This window comes from Pieris brassicae, chromosome 4 (genome assembly GCF_905147105.1).
Source record: "Pieris brassicae chromosome 4, ilPieBrab1.1, whole genome shotgun sequence".
Classification (NCBI taxonomy): Eukaryota; Metazoa; Arthropoda; class Insecta; order Lepidoptera; family Pieridae; genus Pieris; species Pieris brassicae.
The window spans coordinates 1,160,405-1,187,469 of record NC_059668.1 but is presented as its reverse complement, the minus strand read 5'-3'; the positions used below and the strand labels follow the sequence as shown (position 1 = coordinate 1,187,469).

The 27,065-nt window shown below is 37.9% G+C and overlaps 3 protein-coding genes and 1 non-coding gene across 8 annotated transcripts; 2 read left to right on the top strand and 2 right to left on the bottom strand.

Annotated features, from left to right (window-relative positions):
• Positions 1 to 386: 386 nt before the first annotated feature.
• LOC123708226 (ras GTPase-activating protein-binding protein 2) lies at positions 387 to 14,022 on the bottom strand. Its single transcript, XM_045658819.1, has 9 exons — positions 13,903 to 14,022; positions 12,605 to 12,744; positions 10,688 to 10,829; positions 9,199 to 9,357; positions 6,798 to 7,080; positions 3,537 to 3,650; positions 2,703 to 2,867; positions 2,002 to 2,432; positions 387 to 1,374 (listed from the first exon to the last, which is right to left on the bottom strand). Exons 2-8 carry the CDS (start codon positions 12,700 to 12,702, stop codon positions 2,017 to 2,019), a joined length of 1,377 nt encoding a protein of 458 aa, XP_045514775.1. The 5' UTR covers positions 12,703 to 12,744; positions 13,903 to 14,022; the 3' UTR covers positions 387 to 1,374; positions 2,002 to 2,016.
• Positions 14,023 to 14,964: 942 nt separating this feature from the next.
• On the top strand, positions 14,965 to 20,613 carry LOC123707945 (RNA-binding protein squid). Of its 5 annotated transcripts, XM_045658281.1 has the most exons (9): positions 15,060 to 15,192; positions 15,776 to 15,821; positions 16,202 to 16,242; positions 16,431 to 16,705; positions 16,920 to 17,051; positions 17,198 to 17,465; positions 18,727 to 18,789; positions 19,473 to 19,628; positions 19,857 to 20,613. In XM_045658281.1, exons 4-8 carry the CDS (start codon positions 16,562 to 16,564, stop codon positions 19,586 to 19,588), a joined length of 723 nt encoding a protein of 240 aa, XP_045514237.1. In that variant the 5' UTR covers positions 15,060 to 15,192; positions 15,776 to 15,821; positions 16,202 to 16,242; positions 16,431 to 16,561; the 3' UTR covers positions 19,589 to 19,628; positions 19,857 to 20,613. The 5 variants fall into 5 exon arrangements, with proteins under 5 accessions (XP_045514232.1, XP_045514234.1, XP_045514235.1 ...); XM_045658276.1 differs by lacking the exon at positions 15,776 to 15,821 and having other exon boundaries at positions 14,965 to 15,192; XM_045658278.1 differs by lacking the exon at positions 15,776 to 15,821 and having other exon boundaries at positions 14,966 to 15,192; positions 19,491 to 19,628.
• LOC123709154 lies at positions 16,294 to 16,363 on the top strand. The gene has a single exon (XR_006753698.1). It is a non-coding gene; the product is annotated as a small nucleolar RNA snR61/Z1/Z11 (small nucleolar RNA).
• A 97-nt stretch (positions 20,614 to 20,710) lies between the features above and the next one.
• Positions 20,711 to 26,747, bottom strand: LOC123707944. The gene is made up of 14 exons (XM_045658275.1): positions 26,611 to 26,747; positions 26,053 to 26,176; positions 25,403 to 25,549; positions 24,657 to 24,832; positions 24,352 to 24,546; positions 23,913 to 24,128; positions 23,639 to 23,819; positions 23,294 to 23,507; positions 22,802 to 22,946; positions 22,400 to 22,528; positions 21,939 to 22,087; positions 21,406 to 21,646; positions 21,042 to 21,188; positions 20,711 to 20,823 (listed from the first exon to the last, which is right to left on the bottom strand). Exons 1-14 carry the CDS (start codon positions 26,620 to 26,622, stop codon positions 20,758 to 20,760), a joined length of 2,142 nt encoding a protein of 713 aa, XP_045514231.1. The 5' UTR covers positions 26,623 to 26,747; the 3' UTR covers positions 20,711 to 20,757.
• Positions 26,748 to 27,065: the final 318 nt, after the last annotated feature.

Genomic DNA, 27,065 nt, shown 5'->3' with positions numbered 1-27,065 from the left:
CGAAAATTTAACTTAAACCATTAACGATCACAAAGCAGGCACGTTCATAAAAAAAAAATCGTAAAACATCTCAAGCCTAAACCGATTATATAAAAAAGTATAAAAATACGGTAATAAGGTACATAGAGAACTAGAGATGTCGCAGTGTCCAATATAGTGAGAGCTCGGGCGTTCATCAATTTCATACCAGCGACCTTATACATTAAGGGACCGTACAAGTATTGCGTTACGTAACGTACCTGGGGGGGAGGGGGACGTTAGATGCGTTAGAGGCGAAAGTGGGGGATTTTATATATTCGTAACATTGTTTTTTTTAATAAAATTAAGGCATTAAAATCGTCACGTAATGTTATACTAGGGGGGGGGGTCCCCCAACGTTACTTGGGAGGGGGGGGGGGGGAGATAAACAATGTGCTACGTAATACTTGAAAGCTCCCTATTATACCAGGTAATACGTTATATAAATGACCCTGATAATACATTCTATAGAATTGAAACTGGATTTCCAAAACCAAGATCTCCAATATAACAGCTCCGTAGCTCCAACTAAACTGGACATATGCAACGCCATGATACTTTCAAACATATAAAGACCGAATTATAAGTATACAGAAATTACCCAAGTGATTGAGTATCACAATCCACGAGCTTCACGTGTACGCGGTTGACACGAATACATGGGCCTATGTAGTTCATGCACGGATTCTGATCGAAACTCATTAAGAATTCTGTAAAATGCCTGCCTATTTTTTATCTAAACATCAAATTTGTATTCCCGTATGGCTGGCGTGCGTCAAACATTAAGTTAACTGGGGCTTGCTGTTCGTTGCGTTAGTCGTATAAATAAATGTTATTCACACATACAAATAATTTTAATATGTAACAAAACATTGAAAACCCTAACGATACATTCGATTCGAAAGAACTCGACAGGCACGCTTGCAATTCAATACTTACATACAATAATTACAAAACAAAAACCGCTGTTTCCGTCCGTCGAACTATCCGCACGGCACTCTGTTACGTATTCATACGTGTACGTATACGTATCGGAAACGTGACAGTTTTCCTTTTTTAAGTTTTCCGTTTTTCCATTACGCGAAACGAGACGTTCGTTCGTTCAATGTGCGCAGTGCGCCGCCAGAATAGTTCCCTGTCAAGTTCCAACGAGCAAATAAAATTAATTTACTATCTAACTACTTAGAGAAATCGAAGCGTGTTTACAGCACGGGGGACGTGACGGGATTCCGTGCCGGCCGATCGCGCGACGGTCTCGTAGAGTATAGCGATACAGAATAAATGCCGGCGGTTAATTTGAAGGAAGACGTCCTTTCGTACGGGGCGGGCGTCCAATGTCGTGACGCGCGCTCACACCTTAAATTAAAAAAAAAAAAAACGGTTAATGACAATCGTTGGAGGAGGCCTATAAGAGGTCCTTGAAATATATATATATATATACATATTATGTGTGTGTTTATTTTGTAAATTTTCAAGCAATAAATTGAGGCTTAATTATTATTATAATGACAATCATAGCTTTATACCGACAACAAAAAAATAGGAGATTACCATCATGTTGCAATTGGAAAATATTTGGTGACACTTTGACTGTCGAAAAATTAAAAATCGTTTCTACACGAACGCTGTATTGTAAACTGATATTAGAGATCGAGGCAAATTTCATCAAAATCTGTTTAGTAGTTTAAGAGATATAGAGCTGAGCAGTATTCAAAGGAATTTGGGTTCAGAGTCAAATTAAATAACACAACGGTGTTTTACAATATCGTTTTAATTAATTTAAATTCAATCATTAGATTAGATCTCTATATATGCGTTAATCGCCGCTTTGAATGCGAAGCGGATCCATGTAATGACAGTCTCCATGCCTTCAGGCGTAAGATCCGTCACCAATAATAACAATTGCAACGTAGAAATATAATATTTTTTTAAATGTGTTTCGTTAGTGTAAAATAAATAAATAATTTATTTATATATCGTCACCTGAGTGCGGCGTGGCTAGCGGCGGTAGGGCATACGCGGGTAGGCGCGGTGCGAAGACGTAGGACGGCGACGGGGTGGGTCCCTTCCGCGTGTCTTCTTCTCCTCCACGTTGAGCTTCACGCGGTCGCTCTCCGGGGCATCGGGCGGGAAGAACAGCGGAGCGGCGTTCAGACATTCGGCCGCCGCTTGGGCGCTCTCGTACGTGATGAAGCCGTAGTTCGGGTGCCTGGCGGCCCCGGGTGCCGCGGCCTTGCCGTGCACGCGCAGCTCGGCGACCGGGCCGAAACGCTCGAACAGAGCTCGGAGCTCCTCCTCGGTCGCCGAGTGGGGCAGGTTCCCGAGGAACAGCTGCTGCGAGTCCGAGTATCGCCGACCCTCGCGCTCGCGGGACTCGCGTGGCTCGCGGCTCTCGCGTGTCTCCGAGGTCGCGGCTGTGATAAAAGAAATGTATTACCAGCTGCCCACTGAAGTATTTCCGAACCAATTCGACTTAGGGTCCTTCAAGAAAAGAGCGTACAAATTCTTAAAAGGCCGGCAACGCACTCGCGAGCCCTCTGGCATTGAGAGTGTCCATGGGCGGCGGTATCACTTAACATCAGGTGAGCCTCCTGCCCGTTTGCCCCCTATTTTATAAAAAAAAAAAAAAAACCAGATGCAAATTGATATGAGATTTTGTTAAGACATAAATGATACAAGCATACCAGCGTTAGGATGCGCGCGTGGCGGACGATTGCGCTGCTCCAGCGGCGGTACGGGCGCCGGAGCCGGAGCGGGGGCAGGAGCGGGCGCAACGGGCGGAGACGTGCGTGTTCCACCCGACTTCAGCAGATTTGCGTACGTCTTCGGCTCCGGCGGGGCTTGAGACACTGAATAAAACCAGACACGTCAAGTTATTGACCAGATAAAAAGTATCTATGGCTACCAGACTGAAATTGTATGTATATGACATGTGATACGTTTCTGTATTATATAAATATGTAGATTAAAAAATAAACATATAAATCATACAATATTTTTAGGGCTGGACCTCAAAATTCATGTATCATGACCATTTGTTAATCTTGAAAGGTAGGTAATCAGACTCCTGTGCCTGACACACGCCGTCAACTTTTTGGGTCTAAGAAAAGCCGGTTTCCTCACGATGTTTTCCTTCACGCAATCCGTTTAATGCTGTTGGTATCAAACCTACGACCTCAGGGTTGAGAGTCACACGCTCAAATTACTAGACCAACACTGCTCGAATATGTAGTTTATTGTAACTAAAATGCTCTTTTGTCTCTTTCACTCAAAATTCATTTATTTTAAAAAGACACACTAACATACAATAAACCCAATACATGTGCAATGGCAACTGTACACAACATTTGAAGAAAAACATTACAATTAGAAAATAAATAATTCAATAAAAATGAACTAAATTAAGAAATACAAATGTTAAATTAAAAAAAAAATTATTTATTATTGGTGACGGAAAAATTATTTACGTACTGAGAAATTTTTAACGTTAAATTAAAAACACCCTCAATGTCACTCACCAGGCTGCGGCGGGGGCGTAGGCTCCCTCTCGGGCTCCGGTTCGGGTTGGGGCGGTGGCTCCGAGATCACTTCAATGCTTTCCTCAGACGGTGGAGCACTTGTTACAGACGCACCTGCAACATTTTTTTAAGTTAAACTCATCACGACCCCTCAATACGAATATCTGTTCAAGCATTACTGTACGAGCCAAGGCTGTACATTTTGCTCACTCAGGCTTTCTTAGTTTATAAGCGTGATGATCCCTATGTACGTGCCAAGGTTCGTACATTCTTGCTCATTTACAAGCTTGACAAATTCCTATGTTCCATTCCTATGTTGTTGATCACTTATAAGCGTGACGATTTCCCAAATCGTCGGAGTTACGTCCCGAGAGTATAGCCCGACGCATGCACTCTCTTCTACATACAGTTATTCGTTTCATAGCAATTAACTAAATCATGGGAGTTACACCCCGAGAGTATAGCCAGACGCAGGCACTCTCTTCTACATACAGTTATTCGTTTCATAGCAATTAACTAAATCATGGGAGTTACACCCCGAGAGTATAGCCAGACGCATGCACTCTCTTCTACATACAGTTATTAGTTTCATAGCAATTAACTAAATCATGGGAGTTACACCCCGAGAGCATAGCCAGACGTAGGCACTCTCTTCTACATACAGTTATTCGTTTCATAGCAATTAACTAAATCATGGGAGTTACACCCCGAGAGCATAGCCAGACGTAGGCACTCTCTTCTACATACAGTTATTCGTTTCATAGCAATTAACTAAATCATGGGAGTTACACCCCGAGAGCATAGCCAGACGCAGGCACTCTCTTCTACATACAGTTATTCGTTTCATAGCAATTAACTAAATCATGGGAGTTACACCCCGAGAGCATAGCCAGACGTAGGCACTCTCTTCTACATACAGTTATTCGTTTCATAGCAATTAACTAAATCATGGGAGTTACACCCCGAGAGCATAGCCAGACGTAGGCACTCTCTTCTACATACAGTTATTCGTTTCATAGCAATTAACTAAATCATGGGAGTTACACCCCGAGAGTATAGCCAGACGCAGGCACTCTCTTCTACATACAGTTATTAGTTTCATAGCAATTAACTAAATCATGGGAGTTACACCCCGAGAGCATAGCCAGACGTAGGCACTCTCTTCTACATACAGTTATTCGTTTCATAGCAATTAACTAAATCATGGGAGTTACACCCCGAGAGTATAGCCAGACGTAGGCACTCTCTTCTACATACAGTTATTCGTTTCATAGCAATTAACTAAATCATGGGAGTTACACCCCGAGAGCATAGCCAGACGTAGGCACTCTCTTCTACATACAGTTATTCGTTTCATAGCAATTAACTAAATCATGGGAGTTACACCCCGAGAGTATAGCCAGACGCAGGCACTCTCTTCTACATACAGTTATTCGTTTCATAGCAATTAACTAAATCATGGGAGTTACACCCCGAGAGCATAGCCAGACGTAGGCACTCTCTTCTACATACAGTTATTCGTTTCATAGCAATTAACTAAATCATGGGAGTTACACCCCGAGAGCATAGCCAGACGTAGGCACTCTCTTCTACATACAGTTATTCGTTTCATAGCAATTAACTAAATCATGGGAGTTACACCCCGAGAGCATAGCCAGACGTAGGCACTCTCTTCTACATACAGTTATTCGTTTCATAGCAATTAACTAAATCATGGGAGTTACACCCCGAGAGTATAGCCAGACGCAGGCACTCTCTTCTACATACAGTTATTCGTTTCATAGCAATTAACTAAATCATGGGAGTTACACCCCGAGAGCATAGCCAGACGTAGGCACTCTCTTCTACATACAGTTATTCGTTTCATAGCAATTAACTAAATCATGGGAGTTACACCCCGAGAGTATAGCCAGACGCAGGCACTCTCTTCTACATACAGTTATTCGTTTCATAGCAATTAACTAAATCATGGGAGTTACACCCCGAGAGCATAGCCAGACGTAGGCACTCTCTTCTACATACAGTTATTCGTTTCATAGCAATTAACTAAATCATGGGAGTTACACCCCGAGAGTATAGCCAGACGCAGGCACTCTCTTCTACATACAGTTATTCGTTTCATAGCAATTAACTAAATCATGGGAGTTACACCCCGAGAGTATAGCCAGACGCATGCACTCTCTTCTACATACAGTTATTCGTTTCATAGCAATTAACTAAATCATGGGAGTTACACCCCGAGAGCATAGCCAGACGTAGGCACTCTCTTTGACTGTTAAATTGTATTCATTCGGTATATAGCAATTAGCACGTCATTATTTCGCTCATATTCTATTGTAACACGCGAGTGGTAAATATAGAGTAAATCAATAAATCTCTATTATTTGAAGCATCCCGTTGACCCAGGAACCGTACATTTTGGTCCTTCGAGCCATCCAGAATCGTACATTTTGGTCCTTCGAGCCATCCAGAATCGTACAATTACTAAGCTGATTTACTGGAATTTATCCCCCCCCCCCCCTATTGTCAGCAAGTGTAAGGAAAGCTCTCAAAAATAAAAATAATTAAACGTATTAATTTTTTGTAAAAATCTGTGTTGACGTAATTATCAAACAACAAAATCAAAGACCCCACCCCCCCGATTTCCCCCCCCCCCAAAGACTTTCCCCTATAATGCTTATGCAATAGTTGAACGGCCCCTAAGCGTAAGTAAGGATTTCACACTTGAGACTCCAAAAATTACAAATAATAGTATAAAGGGGAGAGACTATACAATTCATAATTCTCTTATATTTCACCAGGATGTCGAAGTCACTGTCAACAGGCTGCCTAATGACAATAAGCCCCTTTCGGGAGTTATGTGAGCTAACATTATTTGAGTTATATATATATATTAGTTTACTATAAGGGTAAAAAAATGTAAACAATAATCGCATACTTGAAACCAATATGAGCCCTTTAGTTTTGTCCACACTCATAAATTTTAATTTAACATTCTCGTTTCTCTTAATGTATATATTACAATTATATTAGGTTAGTATTTTGTTCTTATGAGTTCATGTTTTAAACATTTATAACCAGTTGACACCCAGCTCCAAACAAAGAGTTTCATATAACATGCATCCAACAACCACTATCAAACTTTACTCGGGCTTTAACTATAAAGCTTTATTTAGTTTGAAAGTATGTGGTATATGTATGGAATTGTATAAAAAAAATCCTTACATAATATGTACTGAATGTAAAATGAAATAAACAAACCTTGTAAAGCTGACACGAGGTGCCTGGTGGGGTCCTCATGTGGATGGCCGTTCAGATGGGGCTGCGCGGGCTGTGCTGGCTGTACTGTAGGCTGCACTGCGGGCTGCACTGGTGGAGTGGGCTGCGGAGGCGACACCAGCGGAGCGTGCGGTGGCTGCGGGGGTGCAGGGAAAGGCGGAGGAGGGAAGCCTCCTGCTGGGAAGTAGGCCGCGGGAGACACTTCCTCTTCTTCACCTTCGGAGCGGCCACTGCCCTCACCCTCCTCGTCCGAGAAGACAATGTCCTGTAAAAAAAGCCATACACATACAGACCTCTACTTAGCAATTAACATTTTTTTAAATTGTTACAATAATAAACATATTTTATATCACACAACTTATGTTAGCCAGGGCCAATAATTAGGCTTAGAATAAGAATATTAGACAAGCAAAGATACACATACATAACAGCAAAACAGGAGTGACAGACCACGGCCATGCTAGCACTGTCAAAGAGCCATGGAAATGATTAGGCTGAGAATAAGAATATTAGACAAGCAAAGATACACATACATAACAGCAAAACAGGAGTGACAGACCACGGCCATGCTAGCACTGTCAAAGAGCCATGGAAATGATTAGGCTGAGAATAAGAATATTAGACAAGCAAAGATACACATACATAACAGCAAAACAGGAGTGACAGACCACGGCCATGCTAGTACTGTCAAAGAGCCATGGAAATGATTAGGCTGAGAATAAGAATATTAGACAAGCAAAGATACACATACATAACAGCAAAACAGGAGTGACAGACCACGGCCATGCTAGTACTGTCAAAGAGCCATGGAAATGATTAGGCTGAGAATAAGAATATTAGACAAGCAAAGATACACATACATAACAGCAAAACAGGAGTGACAGACCACGGCCATGCTAGTACTGTCAAAGAGCCATGGAAATGATTAGGCTGAGAATAAGAATATTAGACAAGCAAAGATACACATACATAACAGCAAAACAGGAGTGACAGACCACGGCCATGCTAGTACTGTCAAAGAGCCATGGAAATGATTAGGCTGAGAATAAGAATATTAGACAAGCAAAGATACACATACATAACAGCAAAACAGGAGTGACAGACCACGGCCATGCTAGTACTGTCAAAGAGCCATGGAAATGATTAGGCTGAGAATAAGAATATTAGACAAGCAAAGATACACATACATAACAGCAAAACAGGAGTGACAGACCACGGCCATGCTAGTACTGTCAAAGAGCCATGGAAATGATTAGGCTGAGAATAAGAATATTAGACAAGCAAAGATACACATACATAACAGCAAAACAGGAGTGACAGACCACGGCCATGCTAGTACTGTCAAAGAGCCATGGAAATGATTAGGCTGAGAATAAGAATATTAGACAAGCAAAGATACACATACATAACAGCAAAACAGGAGTGACAGACCACGGCCATGCTAGTACTGTCAAAGAGCCATGGAAATGATTAGGCTGAGAATAAGAATATTAGACAAGCAAAGATACACATACATAACAGCAAAACAGGAGTGACAGACCACGGCCATGCTAGTACTGTCAAAGAGCCATGGAAATGATTAGGCTGAGAATAAGAATATTAGACAAGCAAAGATTCTCACTAAGATAAGAAGAAAAGAAGATGGACGGCTCATATGCTACGGAGGTCCCATGAAAAATGAAGCAAAATATTGAAGGAACCCAAGAGACTGAAAACGAAGAGTAGACCGACAACGAATAAAATGGGATAACGAACTAACAGCAGGTTACAACTGAAGAAGAGTCGTAAAGAACAGAGAAAAGAGTTGGTGGAGACCTTTGACAAGAAGCACACCGAACTCCGAGATATACTGTAGTGAAAGTATATTAAAGATCAAAGAGTTTCGGATTATTGAGGCTATATTATTATTATTCTTATAATATTAGCCTAAAGTTACAAGAAAAAAGTAATTTAACTGTTTATTCATTTGGATGTTTTCAAGAGTTCACATTGACAAAAGGGAAAGACAAAGAACACTTGAAATCAAAAGATGGAGAAAGGATGGAGGGGGCTAGTCATACCGAAGTAACTAATGTATACATGTCAGGAGTGGTCAACAAAAGAGAAAGTAATACAAAATATGTGGTTCCAAAAAGAATTATTTATATGATTCATAGACCCAGCCCAGATGCCACTGCATGGACAAATTGGAGGAGAACCTGAGAGCTAGCAAGTGGGAAGTGATATGTTGTTACGAAGACCAAAGTGAGTGAGTTTCACATGACCCTTCAGCCAAACATGTTACAAATGCGTTTCGCTTTTAAGCCTATATAAATATTATAGTCAAAGCCAACGGGGTGAATGTTGTAACAACCGGTAATAATATACATTAATTTCTACATACCTGGTACCGGAAGATGTCATTGTGCACATAGTACTTCTTGGGTGACTGGGCGGCCAGTACAAAAGTTTGCGTAAAGCGACGCATGGGTGCGCCACCGTTCGACAACTCACCAGTCACTTGCACCACGACTCCATTGCCTAGGGTCGCCTGTGCATCCACCTGAAAATGTTACATTTTTCAAAGTTAATCTGTCAATATACAAGTTATTTAAACCACAGCATTTTTATTTACTTTTTAACTTACATATCATGCCTGTTTTGGTATGATGTATGTATAGAAGATAAGTATTGAAGAGAGAAAATCATATACAAATCAATAATACATAGCTTATTCCTTTATATACATTTGAAATATCTAAGACTGTATTACAGTTATATAAATTTGTATGATAAAGTTGAAGTAGTCTTATACAGCATTAATAAAAAGAAATGCCTAATCACCATGTTATGTGTGAACTTTGATCGATAAAAGTTGACCTCCCCCCTAATTGAGAGTTACATTACAATAAATTATTAATTAAATGATTTAAACGATAAAATTCTTTACAACTTCAAAATTTATATGGGAAATTTTAAATAGACTGTTTGTGACTGGCAATTTTAATTTAATAACGTGGAATAATACCTGTATCTTATATCTATAATATAAAAATGAATCGCAAAATGTGTTGGTAAGCGCATAACTCTACAACGCCTGGACCAATTGTACCAATTCTTTTTTTTAAATATTCGTTCAAGTCTAAGGATGGTTTTTACGGCGAGAAAAATTCGAATAATTTCCGGGAAAACCCTAAAACGGCCCTTGTCTTTTTCCCATACAAACGTTTTGTAAATAAAATGTAGAGTCAATTTGAACTTTTATGCTATTCAATGAAGTTCATATTAAATTACAAACACTCACTGTTGTCTAAGCAATATCGCGAACCCGACCAAATTGAATAGTCAAAAAATGTGAGAGCTAAAGAACATTAGTACTGATTTTTAATTTGGTTGGCTTCGCGATATCATTTCTTTTATTTTAGTTTCGGCCTGCGATATAAAATGCATATATTTTCACGTCATTACATCTGTCAAACAAATCGCGTTACAAGGATTTCATTTTTGAATTATTAATTTAATATCCCTATCTGAGCAAGTTATTTAAATACATACTAATAGGAAAATATATCAATGAGGCACACAATTTTTAAATATTTGTCACTTTTAGGTTGCCACTTTCCGTTTGAAGCCCTCTAGCCGACATCCCAGTCGCGGTTTTTTAGTGGGTCACAGTGGCCAAAGTTCGTGGAAGCGAAGATACTTTGGTCACCCAAGCTGAACCTCACACATCCGCCTATCACCAGGGTGATGGTTCTGCCATGAGAATTTTTTGCGTCGACTATAAAATTGGTAGGAACAAAAAAACTGCCACATTTCAAATCTTTTTGACAGAACGAAGTCTGTGGGGCCCGCTAGTTCTATAATGAACACATTTATTTATTTATTTTTACCTGGCTAATCTTGGCATGGCAGTCGCGGAAGTTGAGCTGCTGTATACGATTGTGAATTTGCTTCTGCCCTACCACGGGCAGAGTCTCGCGGTTAGGCGCATCGAGACCGCCGTGCACGAACGACGAGTAGTTGTTGTAAAACCTGAGACAATCATTTTAATTATTACACATATATATATATCACTATATATGTTATTGTTATTATTGTTCTGGGTTGGGACACAAATTAGCTACACAATTCCTTTTATTAAAGCATGTGTAGTAACGAAACTTTAGCAGAAAGGTGTCTAACTAAAACCTGTATTATAAAATCTCAAACAGTAGTATTGAGATTCAAATGAAGCTGGATGTACAATAAAATCATAATTTTAAATATGTCTTCTTCTTATATATTGAAGGAAATAAACAGATTAATTTTCAAACAGACTTTGTTTAACTATTGAGAATAACAAACATTTATTAAGTATTGCCAAGGTACAATGAATATAACAACACAATACTTTTTGGCATCAGGAATCACATAAATAATATATTATATAGTAACTCTTGTAGGCAAAGTTATTTATTATCATTCGGATAAAAATGTTGAATGTATGAGCAATAAAAATATGTTCATGTTTGGAAGCTGTAGTATTCTTTACGATGACATCACTCTTACAGTTTGTTTACCTTCACTATCTATGCAATAAGATGATACATGTATTATTTATATGTATAAGGATAATACAATGTTTGAGCCGTAAGTGTTAAATTTTGTTCTCTGACATAATCAATAGCGTACTATACCTATATAACTGTAATACATACATATTAACTTTTTATTATGATGCATTTATTTGACTAAAGGGTGATAAGTGTGCACTTCTTTGCAGTCAGGTTGTGTGTTTGAACCCTAGCTGTACACTGTTGGTTTTTTTATATTAAAAAAAAAATACAACAGATATTTATGTAACAATGGAAAATAAATAAGATTTTCTTTCTGTACGACATTAACACTTCCTTGTAAAATCGATGTTTCAAATATGAGGCATTGAACCTACTTGTATATTAATTTTCCGTACGAGACGAGGTGAATCTTAGATTAAGGTAAAGGGTTTAGCGTAATTGTATTTTTCATGGGATCACGATGATCCGTCCTTATATTAAAATGCCACACGTTTTAAAGAAATATTTTTTTGTTTATATATATAAACAATAACTGAAGTTCCATTGTCTGCTTATTCCTTTTAAAATGTATTGTACTGGCATGGTATTTTTGGCGTAAAAGACCACATTTCGTATGCCCCAGATTTGTTATATAATACTGATAAATGGGCAGGTAAAGAAGCCATGAAAAAATATCTTTTGTCAAAAAGTTTAGAAAATGAAATTTCTGAGAATCCAAACAAAAGGGTAGGGCTTTGTTGTTTTACTACATTGTGTTAATTCCTTCCTATTGTGTATTTAAATTTAAGGATATATTTTTGTTAAGGGTATGTTGGTATGCCAAATAGAATAAACTTAAATCCATTCAACATAAAATTTTCTCATAGAAACAATTTTCTTGCTGTCTTCTATTATAGAATCACTAATATTAAGAAGTTTATTGTTATCTATTCAGTGGTGCAGGCGTGAAAGCACAATAAACAAACACAATTTGCATTTATACTTTAACATTCACACAAATCGTAAAATTGAACTTTACTTTACTTTTTTGAATGGTGGTATCGATTTGATATAAAATATGTAATATTGTATATAATCAGAGACTGTATGTATGTCCATTGGAAAATTGTATGCTAGTTAATGTCCCATTTAATAATAAAAAGTGACATGAAAAACTGATGTTTGCACCTATAGCATCATAAACATTTATATCACATCATATAAGTAGTAGTATATTAGGACTACTCATACATTTATCAAGAAGTGTCTGACCTGTGCAGGTGGGCGGGCGCTTTATTGAGCAACGTGTAGTATTGTCGAACGAATTCGCGGCCAACGCTCTGCGGTGACGGGGACGCCTCCATTACCATTGCTCTGTTCACTGTGCGCCGATACACCCCTGCGCTTTCGCTCTGAAAATAACAACAACAATTCTATAGTATTTATATGATGAAAAACTTCAATGCATATTAGTAAAGTGTGAAGCTAATTCTGCATTCTTCCTAGCTCACCAATCAAATTGCAACAAAATAAAATGATTTCTCTAAAAATAACTTTAGTGTCTTATTTAAATCACTGTATTTGTTCCACTTGTAGACTTGATTTATTCATACTATCAAAGATTCTTTATTAAAAATATATTAAATGGTATATTTAAAACATATTATGTATGTCCGAACTATCATGTTAAGTTTTATTTATATTTCTATGTAGTGTAATGAACCAATTTTCAATCAATTGATATATTAGATTTTAGGTACCAAAGCTCTAACTTTTCAATCACTTTATTCTATTATTAGTTTTATTTTCTACAGCCAAAATTGACATTCATTATGTTCTATAATTTTAACAAAACATATAACCACAAACTCTAAGTTGGGAGCCTCAATCTGCAATTATAAACTTAAACCAGCTATTTAAAACAAGGACCAAATCACAAAATAGCAATAATTATGTTATTTACCTAAAACAGAAGTTCACAGTGACAGATACTACCTAATTTAATGATTGTTTAGGACTACTGCATAAACTTTGATATTTTGTCCTCACAAACTGAGTTACTAGACTTTCAAATAGTGTATTTAGACATACCGGAGATAATATTCCATTATAAGAGAAACATTTATTGAATAGTAACAAAATATATTTTTTTACATTAATATGATTTCTAAAGTTAAATAAATTAACGTGAATAACTTATAAGTATTCCAAATAGCAGTATTCCTGAGAGCATCAGGTTTGAACATAAATAATATTTAGACTATTTAATGATATTACGTGCTAGTAAATTTGTAGTTCATTTTCGTAGTGTCAAAGCATGCATGGCGATTAGTAGGTCCCTTTATATATTTAAAATAGTTGAAATACTTCCAATAACTGAGGATGGGTAAACAATTTTACCAGGAGAACTAAAGTTTTAAATCCAAAAGTCGTATTCAACCGCTTGTCACTTCTTCTAACACCAGAAAAAGGAAACATCAGGATTTTAACCTATAGGCAGTAATTTGTCTGCCGACAATGAAGGTAGTGTTTTCATACAACTGTTGTTGAATTTTAAGTAATAGACTTACCTCAGTAAATTATAGGCATCAAAAATGTATAAACTGCAACAAACTATCACGAAAATCGTGTAATTTTCACGAAAAATAAGCACTGAAAACAGAAAAAGAGCCTACCTCACCGTTCGGTGTCAAATAGTACACAGATGATATCCAAAGAATATTTTTACACTTTTGACGACCACAGAATAAAAATAAGAAAATTTAAATATATTTTTTTACAAAATTCTGGTGTTGAAATGCATCAAAGCATAAGTAAAATATAAATTTTACATTAACTTTCTAAAATAACAATTTTAAACTTAATATACACATGTTTTGTAAAATTATATTAATTTATGATTTGAAAACGCTAAACTTTTACTTTGACGAACATATTTGTTGAAATGGTGAAATCTCTAAAATTCAGACACAAGTTTTCCATTTGTACGTGACCAATTTTACATTTTATGTTAGGCTTTACCAAGAATGGTGCTTTCAGAAAATAAATATGACAAAAGCCTTGAATTTAATAGACCCTGCTAGAAAAAGTTGTTACTACTTACTGACGGTACTTTTAAATTATGTATTATTAACTAAAAAACCTTTAAATATGAAATCCAAAAATTTGGGGCTTATAATGTCGTATAAAATATAGATATTATTACTTCTTATCTGAATCATTTCGTCGAGTATTTTTTATGGTACAAATAAAAGCTTGGGCAGCTTTGGATAACAAAATATGTACTACTATTCTTTTTATATTCTATAGTGCTCAAAATAATAAACAAACAAACTCACTAATAATACTTTCTCACTATTACAACTTAACTTATGGTTATCTGTTACCATAGAATGGCGGTAAAACTTGCACTATAATGTTGGCAATATTATTGATTGTGGTACGTATTGTCTTTCTCTTTCTCTCATTACAAAGTGCTATTCGCTCTCCTTGTTGATAGGTAATGATGCCATTGACCCTTGGGCCGGGCCGACGCTCATTGGCTCAGCTTAGAGAAGGGGTATAAATGACGCCGGTTTCCTGCAGTTAGCCAACGTTCGGAAAAAATTCGCGCCGACTCGTAGGACATTTCCTGCGTCACTTCGTCTTTCTTCTGCGTTTTGCATTCGTAACTGACGGTCGTGTCTAGACCTTAGTTTTAGTTTATTGTTACTTTAAGTCTATTCATAAGTCATGGCTAATAACGATAACTTCGCACAAGATATTACTGAAAATCAAGTAAACGGAAACGCGGAAAATGGCGGAGGAGATGGTGGATTAGAACAAAATAGTGCCGATGCCCCAGGACGCGATGATGACAGGTATTTAATTAGTCCATTTAATTTATATTATTTTCAAAATATTATTGTTTTGTCTTTAAATCAATGTATTTAATTGTATATTACGCGCTGTCGTTATCTTATTATATGTATAAACTTATTTTATAGTTAAAAAAATTGGTACGCCGCAATGGCGGCGCGTCGGCATATACTATGATGATATTGGTTATTTCCATCTACAATAATCTTTAAGATCGATTTCAAATTAGTTCTTTCAATCTTTGCAGTGGTTTGTACGCGAGTTAAATTTAGTCTTCAGAATAATAGTTTTCATTTCAGATTAAAGCAGGGTTTTTAGTTTATCTAAAGTTATTTTGATGGCGCATGATGTAAAATGGCGTCTTTCGCGCGTCCCTCGCACCGCCGGCAAGTCCCGTTATCGATTTTTGTCTCGGTCATTACGCTTTCTTTGTGGTTTGAATGTTACGGTTAATAACGTGGACCTTGATATCCACGAATGAGCAAAATACATGTAGCAAGATTTTAAATGGGTGCTCCAAGTATTATAAGTAGGCGGTAGAGCGGCCCGGTCAGTTGGAGCTACTAACAGCCTGTCTCTCTGCAGGTGTGAGCCTGCGCCGCCGCAGCTGCTGTCGCCGGAGGACGCTATGGTATATATCTGCTGGGCTCACACTAAAGTAAACCTCGATCAAACTGACTAGATTGTCTCGGCCACTTAAATTTGGGCCCGTCACTCTTGCCAATTTCAAATCTTGCGTTAAACTGTAACATTCTCGTTGTCTCAACATAAATTTTGCAGATTTTTTTGTAACTTACAGGTTTCTCAATTTGCTTTGCTGCAGTGCTTGGAGTTGTTTTATTTTATTTGACAAAAATTAGCTGTAAAGTACTGTAAACAAGTACTGCATAGTTTATAGTCATAATTTATAATGTTTTAAATTGTAATCGTTAAGTCAGTTTCACATCGCGGCACATCTTGTCGTACGTAATATAAATTATCCATATTAACTAAACATTGTGATATTTGCAGAAAGCTATTTGTGGGTGGATTGAGCTGGGAAACAACAGACAGTAAGTTTTTTGATTGATTACTTTATACTTTTGGTGAAACATTAATTTTTATTTACATGATGATCATATCAGTTCTGCTTCTGATAAATTTGAAGACAACATTTACCCACATTCCTGAAGTTTTTATTTTTAAACAGTATTTTTTTTAATTACTGGCTGGGTTTTTTTACAAGGCTTTTTATTTTCAGAGGAATTACGTGATCATTTTAGTGCATATGGTGAAATAGAGAGTATCAATGTCAAGACTGACCCCAACACTGGCCGATCACGAGGCTTCGCATTTATTGTGTTTAAAAGCCCTGAGTCGATCGACAAAGTTATGGCCGCGGGCGACCACACTATCAATAATAAGAAAGTTGATCCTAAGAAGGCTAAAGCCAGACATGGAAAAATATTCGTTGGTGGTCTCAGCAGTGAAATCTCAGATGATGAAATCAAGAATTTCTTTGGAAATTTCGGGACGGTAGGTTCCTATTATTTAAGTACTGTTTTCTTATAATTGTTTTTGCTAATGAAATTTAAAAAGTACAATTAAACTGATGAAAAAACCGGAATTGGTGAGATAAATAATTCTGCACAATTTGCTGTAGATAAACCCGGGCCACTGATCTAATATATAGAAATTCATATAAAATTAGTCTTTCATACATTTTTTACAAGAATGAACTTCTTTACAGATAATAGAAGTTGAGATGCCTTTTGACAAAACAAAAAATCAAAGGAAAGGTTTCTGTTTCATTACATTTGAGTCTGAACAAGTTGTGAATGAACTTCTCAAGACACCCAAACAGACTATTGGAGGCAAAGAGGTTTGTACAAAATTTGCTATCATAATAACTGTAAAGAAATGTTTATTTTCCATTAGAATCAAAAACTTAATTCATGTTATTGCACATACCTTATCTTCTTATTATTGATAAGATTTCTCACAGGACTAACATGAATATGATTGCAGGTTGATGTGAAGAGAGCGACGCCCAAACCTGATGGGCCCGGTGCAATGGGCGGGCGGGGAGGCCGCGGAGGACGGGGTGCGCGGGGTGGGCGCGGAGGGCGCGGCGGCTACGGCGGCCAGGGCGCGTGGGGCAATCAGGGCTATGGCGGTTACGGTTACGGACAGGGTGGTTACGGCGGCGGCTACGATGGCTACGGCTATGGCGGCTATGGCTACGACGGCTACGGCGGCTATGGCGGATACGATTACTCCGGATACCCGAATTACGGTAAACGCGGCAAGCAACACTAGGGCGCGTTCTCACCGACACATTACCTCGACTGATGTTACCTGATAGTAGAATGTAAATGTAGACGTAAGGTGCCCGCCGTCGCCGCTCTCGCCCCGCAAGACTCTTTGCTCTGACTGCTGGAAGATATTATAGCAATATCATAGTTTCAAGCCATCGGAGTAAATGATTTTTAATTAGTGGGGTCTGCTTTATTGCTATATGGAAAAACCTTTGTTGAGATTAACTATTAATAGTGATAATGGTCCACGTAGCAATAAGCAGGCAGAGGCGGCGAGCGGGGGCTCGTTAGGCTTAGCGTGTAATGAGGAGAGTCCGTCCCCGAGATGCCTCCTATGGACGTACAGTGAACGTTAGGTATACTTTAGTCCTTAGAAAATATTTATTTTTCTATAATAGCTACGTATTTACATTAATATTCTATCGAGATAATGTGTAGTGAACGGGTGACGTAATCGCACTCTTTGTAATCTAATCTAATGTTTTAATTCTTTGGCTGATTTGCATTTGTTTAAATTCCATTTTGCTAGTGTCTCAGGTGAGAGCAATCACTCTTTATCATTGTTTCACTAGGTTATGTTCTGTACATATATGTTACCGCCTTATCTTTTTAAGTGTTTTTGTAATACCACTTTTGACATATGTAGCATCGTTGCCCGAGTTATCTATTTATTTTGGTATATTTTTATTTTACCTTATATACTCTTGCCACATGCTACATCTGGGTAATTGGGGTAATATATGGAGAGACATTGTGAAAGTGATAAAGATATGATGAAGCTTTTGAATAAAGCACTGTTACCAAAAATCAATGTGTTTCCATATATGCCCCATTCCTCATTGCACCCGCCCTGCCCATTCCCAGACCCGCGCCTTCATTTTGAACAGATCTCATCCGCATGCCACATGGAGTAACTTTTCACAGGTGGGGTTGCTCACTAACCTTCATCAATGCATATAGGATTTATTTCATAACAGAAATTTTATAGTACTACTAACTACTTGGTGTTAATTCTCGATTTTCAAATATGTCGTACTTATAGTCAATGATCACACAAATAGACAATACATTTAGTGAAATTTAGGTAAGCATAGCTAAAACAGCTGTATAATTAAATTAAATAGGTAGGAGAGTTAGGGCTCACTATGTAGGGGTGCGCTCGCAGACACGAAGGGTGTTACAAATAGGGTTGGGTTATAAGAGCAAGACTAGCTATTAACGGCTTTGTGTTGCGGGCAGACTACGGCGGATACGGAGGGTACGAGGGTGGCTACGGCGCGCGCGCGGCTCCTCGTGGGAAAGGTACTGCCCACCTCTGCCCATTCATCCAACTCACCTTGCATTAGCAATGCAATCTTGGCAGTGCCGCCTTTTAATTATCAACTGTTATCAAGTATAATACTGCTGGCAATACCGAGGTTGTTGGAATAGATTGGTTGTCGCAGTTTGAGCAGAACAATGAGTGTATTCATAAAGGCGATAATCAATCTAAAGTTCACTCATTTTAGTCATAGTTCCCGCTTTATCGATTGGCAACTCACAAATTACGTACTTCGTTTTGTTTTACGCTTAGAAAAGTAACACTGCACGTCCGACTTATAAAACAACGTACCTATTCAAAATTGACCCGCAGGCTCTCCTTCCTATATTAGTGCACCTATGTAGAATTATTAGTTTAAAACTAATTATATTTAACCATAATCGTTTTCGGAAATTTGAATGTACATTGCATGATGTGTGAAGTTAGGTTCGTGAAATGATTTCAAATTTTAGACTTGATGTTATTCTAGAGTAGAATTGTCTTAACACATGCACACAAAAAAAATGTGCCCCATTATTACTTTTATTTTACTGAAAGAAGTGACCGGAGTTGTGGTGATATAATGGGTTATGTTTTTGATATTCGTCGCTATTGTTGGTAATCTTGCTGATTATAACATCTTAGCGTGGGTTATCGACATAGTTCAAAAGATTGGTTTTTTTAGATCTCGGTTGTACTGTAGGGTCAAATTCGACAGCGGGTTACCAGGGTGGTAAACAACGCGGCGGTGGCGGCGGCGGAGGCGGCGGCCGTGCCAACCAGAGGCACCAGCCCTACTAGACAGTACCTGCCGACACGATAGTCATCTCACTCCATTAAGGTCGGTTTATATTAATATTGATTATGGATTTGGAACAATTAAAGTCTTCTGATGATAAAATAATTTCCGAGGGGCCGAATCAACACGCCGGTGCTAGAAATAGCAGAACCTACCGGCGTGTCCGTTTCTGCGACGAAAGCCGTGTCTTACACTGTCTGACCCAACAAATCCTAGCCTTTAAACGTTTCTTTGGTGCACATATATTTATTATTTGTGCTTCTCTTTCAGGTTAAGTCCAGCGGAGATGAGCGCGACCCGTGCCAGCTCACGGGTAGCCTCATTCCATTCCATTCAAGTAAATTAAGAAAACTTAAATAAGAAGATTTTAAGTCAAAAAGTACGTCGCTAAGACGTGGCCGCCTCTGGCCTCTGATAAAATTATTATAATATAGTATGGATTAATAGATTACTTGAGTATTATTGAATAAATTCAATTTTGAATGATTAACATTAACTGATTGTTAAGTAACTGCAATCCCGTTTGCAACGTAACTGGCATTTTTGGTACCAATGGAAATATATTCACAATACCACTTTGACTGATGTATTAAATTAATAGATAAGAGAATGTGCTTAATTATTAATATTTGTTTTATCGGTTTTTTTTACTTTAGGGTTTATTTTACGCCGGTTACGTTGTCATAGTGAAACAATTATGATAGAGCTTAATTCCATGGCCCAATCCCTATGGAGGCGTGCGCGGGTGTCAGTATGCAAGAGTAGCGTGATTGTTATTTTGTTTGTGAGCGTGACCCCTTATTCTCCCACCACCGCCTCCCCCCTCCGGAAGTTAAAGATCTCTGGAACATGTAGATTTGTATGTTTTATTTGATATAAATCGAACAAAATCTGATGTATTTTATATGGAATAGTGTTCTCCAAATCGTAGGATTGAAATTAGTGTAAGTTCAGATTTGAACAATTCTAAAGATATACAATTTGTGTATGTCTAATAAAGTGTAAATAAAATATTGACTTCAGTGTTTGTCATTATTTCATTATGCATTTTCGTTTAATTGTAAGGCCCCTCTTCATCATAGTATAGTTAAAAAGCTAGGCTAATGGGATAGGAAATTTAAATATTCAATATAAACCATTTTTATTTATTGCTTAGTAAAAATGCTAAATCCTAACACGGCTGAGCAGATGTTGCGAAGAGAACGTCGAGTGCATTGCACAAGGCTCGGTAATTCACCTGAAAAGGCGCAATTAGCAAGTTGAAATAAACTACTTTAAAGTTTAATTGTCTAACGTATGGTTTTAGAGTTCAACAATAAACGACTACCCACTCTAAGAAAGGTTCGTACTTATTCTGAGCGACCTCCCCTTGGTTTGTAGATAACGGTATATATTGCCTATATGATACTTCGTACTAGCAACCAATTATATTCGACATGAAGTTTAATGTAGTACCTCATCGCCGCAGCCTCTTCGGTACCCAAAGCACTTGTAAATGACCTCTCTTTCACGGGCAGATACTAGCTGCAGAAGGTTTCGTTGGCACAAAGCGCGTTCTACGGAGATGCGTGGTATCGTCCCACACCGTTCCTTGTCAATATCCTGTAATATTAAAAACCGTCAAGACTTGTAGGTACCTTATGAAAAACATTATTGCTACGATTTTACCAGCAGGAACTTTATATTACCTAACTATTTAGTTTGTACGATAGTGGTTTTTCACTAAAAGTAGGACAGGCGGTAGTAATTTTTTTATAATCAGACTAGTAGACTTCCCGTCCATCTTTAGTATAATAGTGATACTGCGCGTTATAATGACCTTGAACACTTCGAGTATATTGGAGAGTTGGTCTGGGAACTTGGCGAGTTTAGCAAGTGCGATGGCGACGATATTGCGTTCTTCAAAGTTCAAGAAGTTAAGCGGCGAATCGATGGTAGGAACGTGTGGCACTGGTTCCAGCAGTGGAGCTCGTTCCAGTCCGCCTTGCGTCAGTGCTTCGCCAACCGTGGTACAGAACCGCTCGTATTCCACATAGCGCCGCCGTCCCGGGGAACAAAATCTACAGTGTAGCGAAATGATTATATATTTGGCTTTATTGGTTCGTGTTCCAAACCTGATGCAAATTCCAATAAGTAAAGGGCTTGTTATTAACATTCTAAGAGGTTCGATTTCCACGTTGACTCTAATTTAAATACGTATATAACAATAATTTAATGAATCTATGTTTTACCTCTAAAATAAAGATCCGTTAGAATAACATTTGTGTTCCACAATAAAGGCCTAATTGATCAGGAAGCGGTGAAACGTCATTGCTGTACTCCAACAAGTAACTAGATATCAAATCAACTAACACTTCAATAAGAGTGTCCATCTCCCTAGGTGAAAGGGCAAGCCCGGCAGCCCCAAGGCCACGGTAGAAGTCAGCACGAGAAATGATCAATTCTCGGCGCGGATCAAACTGAGACAGAAATTCTCGAGGCCGCAAACCCTCACGCACCATCTGCGATGACACATCATCATATCATTAAGAAAAGGCGAAAATGAGCCTTCTTATTTATGTTATGAAGTTATGTATGATACCAACACTATTTGAATAAATTTTTAAATTTGTTAAAGAAGCTACTTTGTATACTAATTCTATACAAACGAATAATTATGATATAACATACGCGGTACAATTTGGCTCCTGATAGAGCAAAAGGGTTTGAACAAACTTCTACTATATCAAAATATATAAATAACTAGGTTAACTATCTTGACTAATGGCCTGACTAAGTTTCATATTTTTTTCTATTAAGCTACGTTCGCGTACCTTTCCTTTGATCTTTGCAAGGATCTGTACAATATCAGTCTCGAGGGGGTCAACCGTACTTTGTTGAGGTCGTCGTGATACCAGCGCAGGACCTGCGATTGTTGCGCTCTCTGCAGGTCGTTCCTCTAACTAAAACATTATACTTTATGGAATAAATATTACCTGAGTTTTTTCTACTGTAATATTTTATAATTAAATATATACTTTGAATTACTACAGCGATTACAATCACAACTTTAGGTTATGTTATGTGTATAGAGCCAGGCAATAGTTCTGATTCTATGTCTTAAAGATACCCCCCTGTGCAAGGAAGCGGACGTGCAAGAAAGGATTCATAAGAAACGTACTTTAGGTTCCTTCAGTTCCTTAAGAACATGTTAGACTTTATAATATTGGGTTCACCTCGTCCAACAAAGCGACGTAGTGGAAGCCGCAGTCGTCGAGGTATCGCGTCTCCAGTGCTCGCACCTGCGCAGCCGTCACTAGAACTCCTAGGCGCGCCAACACGCGACGAACTTGCGCACGCGATACGTGCCCGTTGTTATGTCTATTATAAACATATTTATCTTCACCATATCGTCGTAAATATATTTTGCAGTAGATTATTGGAGTTGGTGTGATAGTAGTCTAGCGACACTTATAATCTGCGGCTACAAACAGTATATCATAACCTGAATCGCGCTAATAAAATTATTCCAATTGATAACACTGTTTTCGACTTCTGGGCCATAGCCACTAGGGCCTTGGTTACTTTGGTCGAGCATCCACCCTTTGGACGGTGGGAGGAAACGCTAAACATTCTTTACGGCAGTTTTTCCATTACAAACACAAATATCAAAATCTATGAGAAACACCTACTATAAACGTTTGGACAACAACAACAATGGTCCTTACTCGTCATGTTCTCCAAAAGCTGGTCGTAGGTCAAGGGACCTTTCCGCGCACGCGGCTCGTACTCTTAGTAGGGCCTCTTGCGCCTGATCGAGTTCAATTGGAGAGGGCCCTCCATGTTCAGCCGCCGAACCTACTTGCGGAAGCTCTGAAACCGCCGCTGCAACTCCGCCCGCTGACACTTCTGGGTGTTTTTCTAGCTCCTTTATTGTGAACACTGTAAGGCATATAGGTACTTTGGAGACAAAATTTGTTAAACTTGATACCAATATAAATATTTGTAGTTAGAGCATTAATGTACCTATTTCGTGTGAATTCTTAATGGCAATGGCTTAAGAAAACTCATACCCTGATCACAATCGTCCTCGAAAGTCCGCCAGCAGACGCGATCAGGCTGATTGGGATCAATGTAATGTCTGGTGATGCACAACATATCCAGATCCGAGAGTATAGCGCCGAAGCCCATGACGTCCAGCGCGCGTCTGAACTTCTGCGGGGATATACGCCCACTATTCAGTGGGTCATAGTCCTGAAAAAAACAAATGTCAGTATATGCCGACTCATGTTTTGTACATACAGGGTTTTTTTTCAAAACCTTCAACAAACAAAAATATTAGCTTACACGGAAGAATTCCGAGACTCGAACTCGCCTTTGCAAAACGAATTCTTGGACCCTAAGCATAAGGTCGAGAAGATGTCGTGAAGGTTTGGGACCCTGTAGTGCAGGGTGGAATACATCTAAAGCCCCAAGTGGCGCGGTGGACAGTCCCGCTTCTATCTCTGGACGAACTATTTTTGGTAGAGTCGTGTCTATCAATGCTGCTGGGTTGTTGTATTCCTGTAATCGAATTAAAAAACAAACATCAAAATTAAAGACAGAATTGACACAGACGTTAATCCAAGTTATCGACATCATTGCTAGAGAATTTGAGGTAATTTAATAAAGTCTATCAATCTACCTATTTTTCAGGGACTTCCAATGCAAATAGCTGGCATAGTCAATTCTTATGTCAACCATCATAATCGATATTGGTTTTACAATATAAGGGGCTTAATCTTACCGGCCCTAAACCGCGAATTCCCTCTTTCTTGACGGCCTCGACAGCTGTTATGAACTCCACGTAGTCGATTGTATAGGAATCTTTGATGAACTTCCGTACAAGGAGATTAAAATCCTCTGGAGAAACTAGTACACCTATATAATTCAGAATACGCGCAAAGTGCGCAAATGTTATTCGTCCATCGTTTTTCGCCACCTGAAATTTAAAATTAGAAAGTAATTTCATAATAAATCAAACTGCTATATATGAATATTTTATTATATGATTAGTATGATTGAATGCAATGCAATTTTGTTGCTATGTACCAATTCGTAGTCCTGGAAGTAAGGTTTAAGTGGAATATCCCGCTGCGCGATGGTAGCTAGCAGGCAGCAGAGGCGTCTCATCTGCCAAATATCGAGCTTGTGACAGGCAGGTTCAGGTGGCGGTGGACAGGCTTCAAGTATACATTCCGCAGATGTTCGCTCGCGACCACCGTCATCTACACATACAACACTAACAGATCTTTTACCAGGCTCTGTTATGATTTTAAATATATTCCAGGGAATGCTTGGATTATAAGGAAATGTTTTATCGAGTCAATAGAATGTTATATTAAGATAACTTTAACTTAATATTTGAGCTACAGTGTTAAAAGGAACCAATATACGATGTCCATGTACACTAATGACGATGTCCATATCAATAGTGACGATATTTCTCCGTCATATATTAATTTTAATAAGCACCGACTAGGTACTTACCTTACTTACCCAAGTTTGTAATATGTAAAACTTCCTCTAACTTAAAAACAGTAAGTAGTGAACTTCATGCATTTTATATAAAAGATACATTAACCTACCCTTATAAGGAAGTTAACCTATAAAGTCAGATGAAAAGATAAATTTCTTTCGGAAACTTCTAATAAGTTCATTCTTTATAAAGTATCAGAAAATTTTTACTTAATAATAAAATAGATAGGAACTGTGTTGCATGAAAGAATAATATTCAAGTTCAGTTTTATTAATTGTTAAGTGGAGTTTACATGCGGTTTAAGGGATACTTATGTCACCTTCTCCATGAACAATCTGGCAGAGCTGGTGATAAAGCACGCGGCCATCTTGTGCGCGGAAGTAGTCTGCCAATTGCGCGATTTCAGCGTCAGAAAGTCCGATCACTGACCGCAGTGGACCGGCTAATACCGACACGAATTTTGACTCTGAAAAACCAATGTATTGCCTTACAGGATATTATTATAATTTCAAATACTTTTCTATGACGACACTACTAAATCAAGAATTAAAATATACAGTAATTTTATTGTTATTTCTCCCATTATCACATTCTTATTCTCAATATGTTAGTTTTAGAAATTTAGTTTATACTGTAGGTGTGTGATTTCTATTTAAAAACAATGGTTTTTTTGTGAGACACAAAATATGAATTTGATTATTTGGTATCAAAGTTAAATTGAAAAAAAAACTGCACTGTAATGTTTTACTCAAAAATAAAATAGTAAGAGTTACTAAATTATAGAATATTAGTAGTAGAGTAGTAGAATACTAGTAATTAACGAAATTATTTTTCTTACTACAATTAATATCGTTTTACCAATTTTTTTTACTTAGTATAGGATTTGCCAGAAGTAAAATTGAAATAGGAAAAAACCGACACCTGGGTTGGTTCTCAGGAAAATTATACGACAAGTATATAGGAAAATACCGGAGATGAGTGAGTTCCCTTCAGGGTCAAGAGGGCGGTAGAAGTCCCATAGGTTCAAACCAACACGGAAAGCTGCCGCACGGATCTTATTACAGGTCTTCCACACATCAGCAAGACGGACGATCTGTGATTAAAGTATCTAGTTTCATATAATTATCGAGCAGTTTTTTCCTATTGGATTCAGTGTGTGATGATCATCACATCGTGAGGAAACCGGTATGCCTCAAACCCATAATTCAACTGCTTGTCAGGCACATTAGGCTGATCACCTACTTACTTATACTGTTTTTTTAAAAAATATATTAGCAATTTAATTGCGGCAATGATATGTTATAAATTATATAAAAGTCGTATAAAAAAGGGTCGTTTTTCTTAAACAGCCAATAAATAATATTCTATTATTATACCGTATAATTCATCCCTTTCTGTCAGATCGTGTTCACATTGAGATAAAAAGCAATCCGTCTTAGACTAAGCCTGTTTTAAGGATTCTCAGCAAGTAAAATTTCATACTGAGGTTGGCATACACGAAGGTTGATGGAAATTCTGTGTACTTACCGTATCATGCATGTTGTACGCCTAGAATTTATGATTGCTTTATGAAATTACGATAAAATTTTGAGATTCCTGCTAATTTCTATAAAAAAATTATACATTGGTAAAGAATTTAACTGACATTATGTCATGATGACAATAGATAGACAAAGTAACATACAACCTATTTAATGTCTATTTTTTCTTTCTTTATCAACTGGTTTGTTGAAAAAAATATGAGTGCGTGCGAGTTTCATCATAGGACGTCAAGAAAGAATACGAATTTCCAGCCGTATCACTTCTACTTCAGTCCCACAACTGAGCGTTTTTTTAGACAGTTTCTGGCATGCTCCAGCACTATGTGGAACCAGTTGCCTACTGAACTCCTGCCTATTTGAACCTGTTCTATAAAAAAACCTCCAACCCTCAGGAAATCCTGATGTCATACATAATAATAAATATATACATAAAATCGATGA

Bases quoted from the DNA above. Each gene is read 5' to 3' on its own strand.
- LOC123707945 (XM_045658276.1), top strand. From the start codon at position 15,065: ATGGCTAATAACGATAACTTCGCACAAGATATTACTGAAAATCAAGTA. The intron at 15,193-16,201 runs GTATTTAATTAG...TGATATTTGCAG, and splicing joins CCAGGACGCGATGATGACAG to AAAGCTATTTGTGGGTGGAT. The intron at 17,466-18,726 runs GTAAACGCGGCA...TGTTGCGGGCAG, and splicing joins CTCCGGATACCCGAATTACG to ACTACGGCGGATACGGAGGG.
- LOC123708226 (XM_045658819.1), bottom strand. From the start codon at position 12,702: ATGGTAATGGAGGCGTCCCCGTCACCGCAGAGCGTTGGCCGCGAATTC. The intron at 3,651-6,797 runs GTTTGTTTATTT...AAAATGTTGCAG, and splicing joins CCTCGTGTCAGCTTTACAAG to GTGCGTCTGTAACAAGTGCT. The intron at 2,868-3,536 runs GTGAGTGACATT...GGTTTTATTCAG, and splicing joins TACGCCCCCGCCGCAGCCTG to TGTCTCAAGCCCCGCCGGAG.
- LOC123707944 (XM_045658275.1), bottom strand. The intron at 25,550-26,052 runs GTATTTTCCTAT...TTGGTTTTTCAG, and splicing joins AGGGAACTCACTCATCTCCG to AGTCAAAATTCGTGTCGGTA. The intron at 23,820-23,912 runs GTAAGCTAATAT...TGTTTTTTTCAG, and splicing joins GAGTCTCGGAATTCTTCCGT to GACTATGACCCACTGAATAG.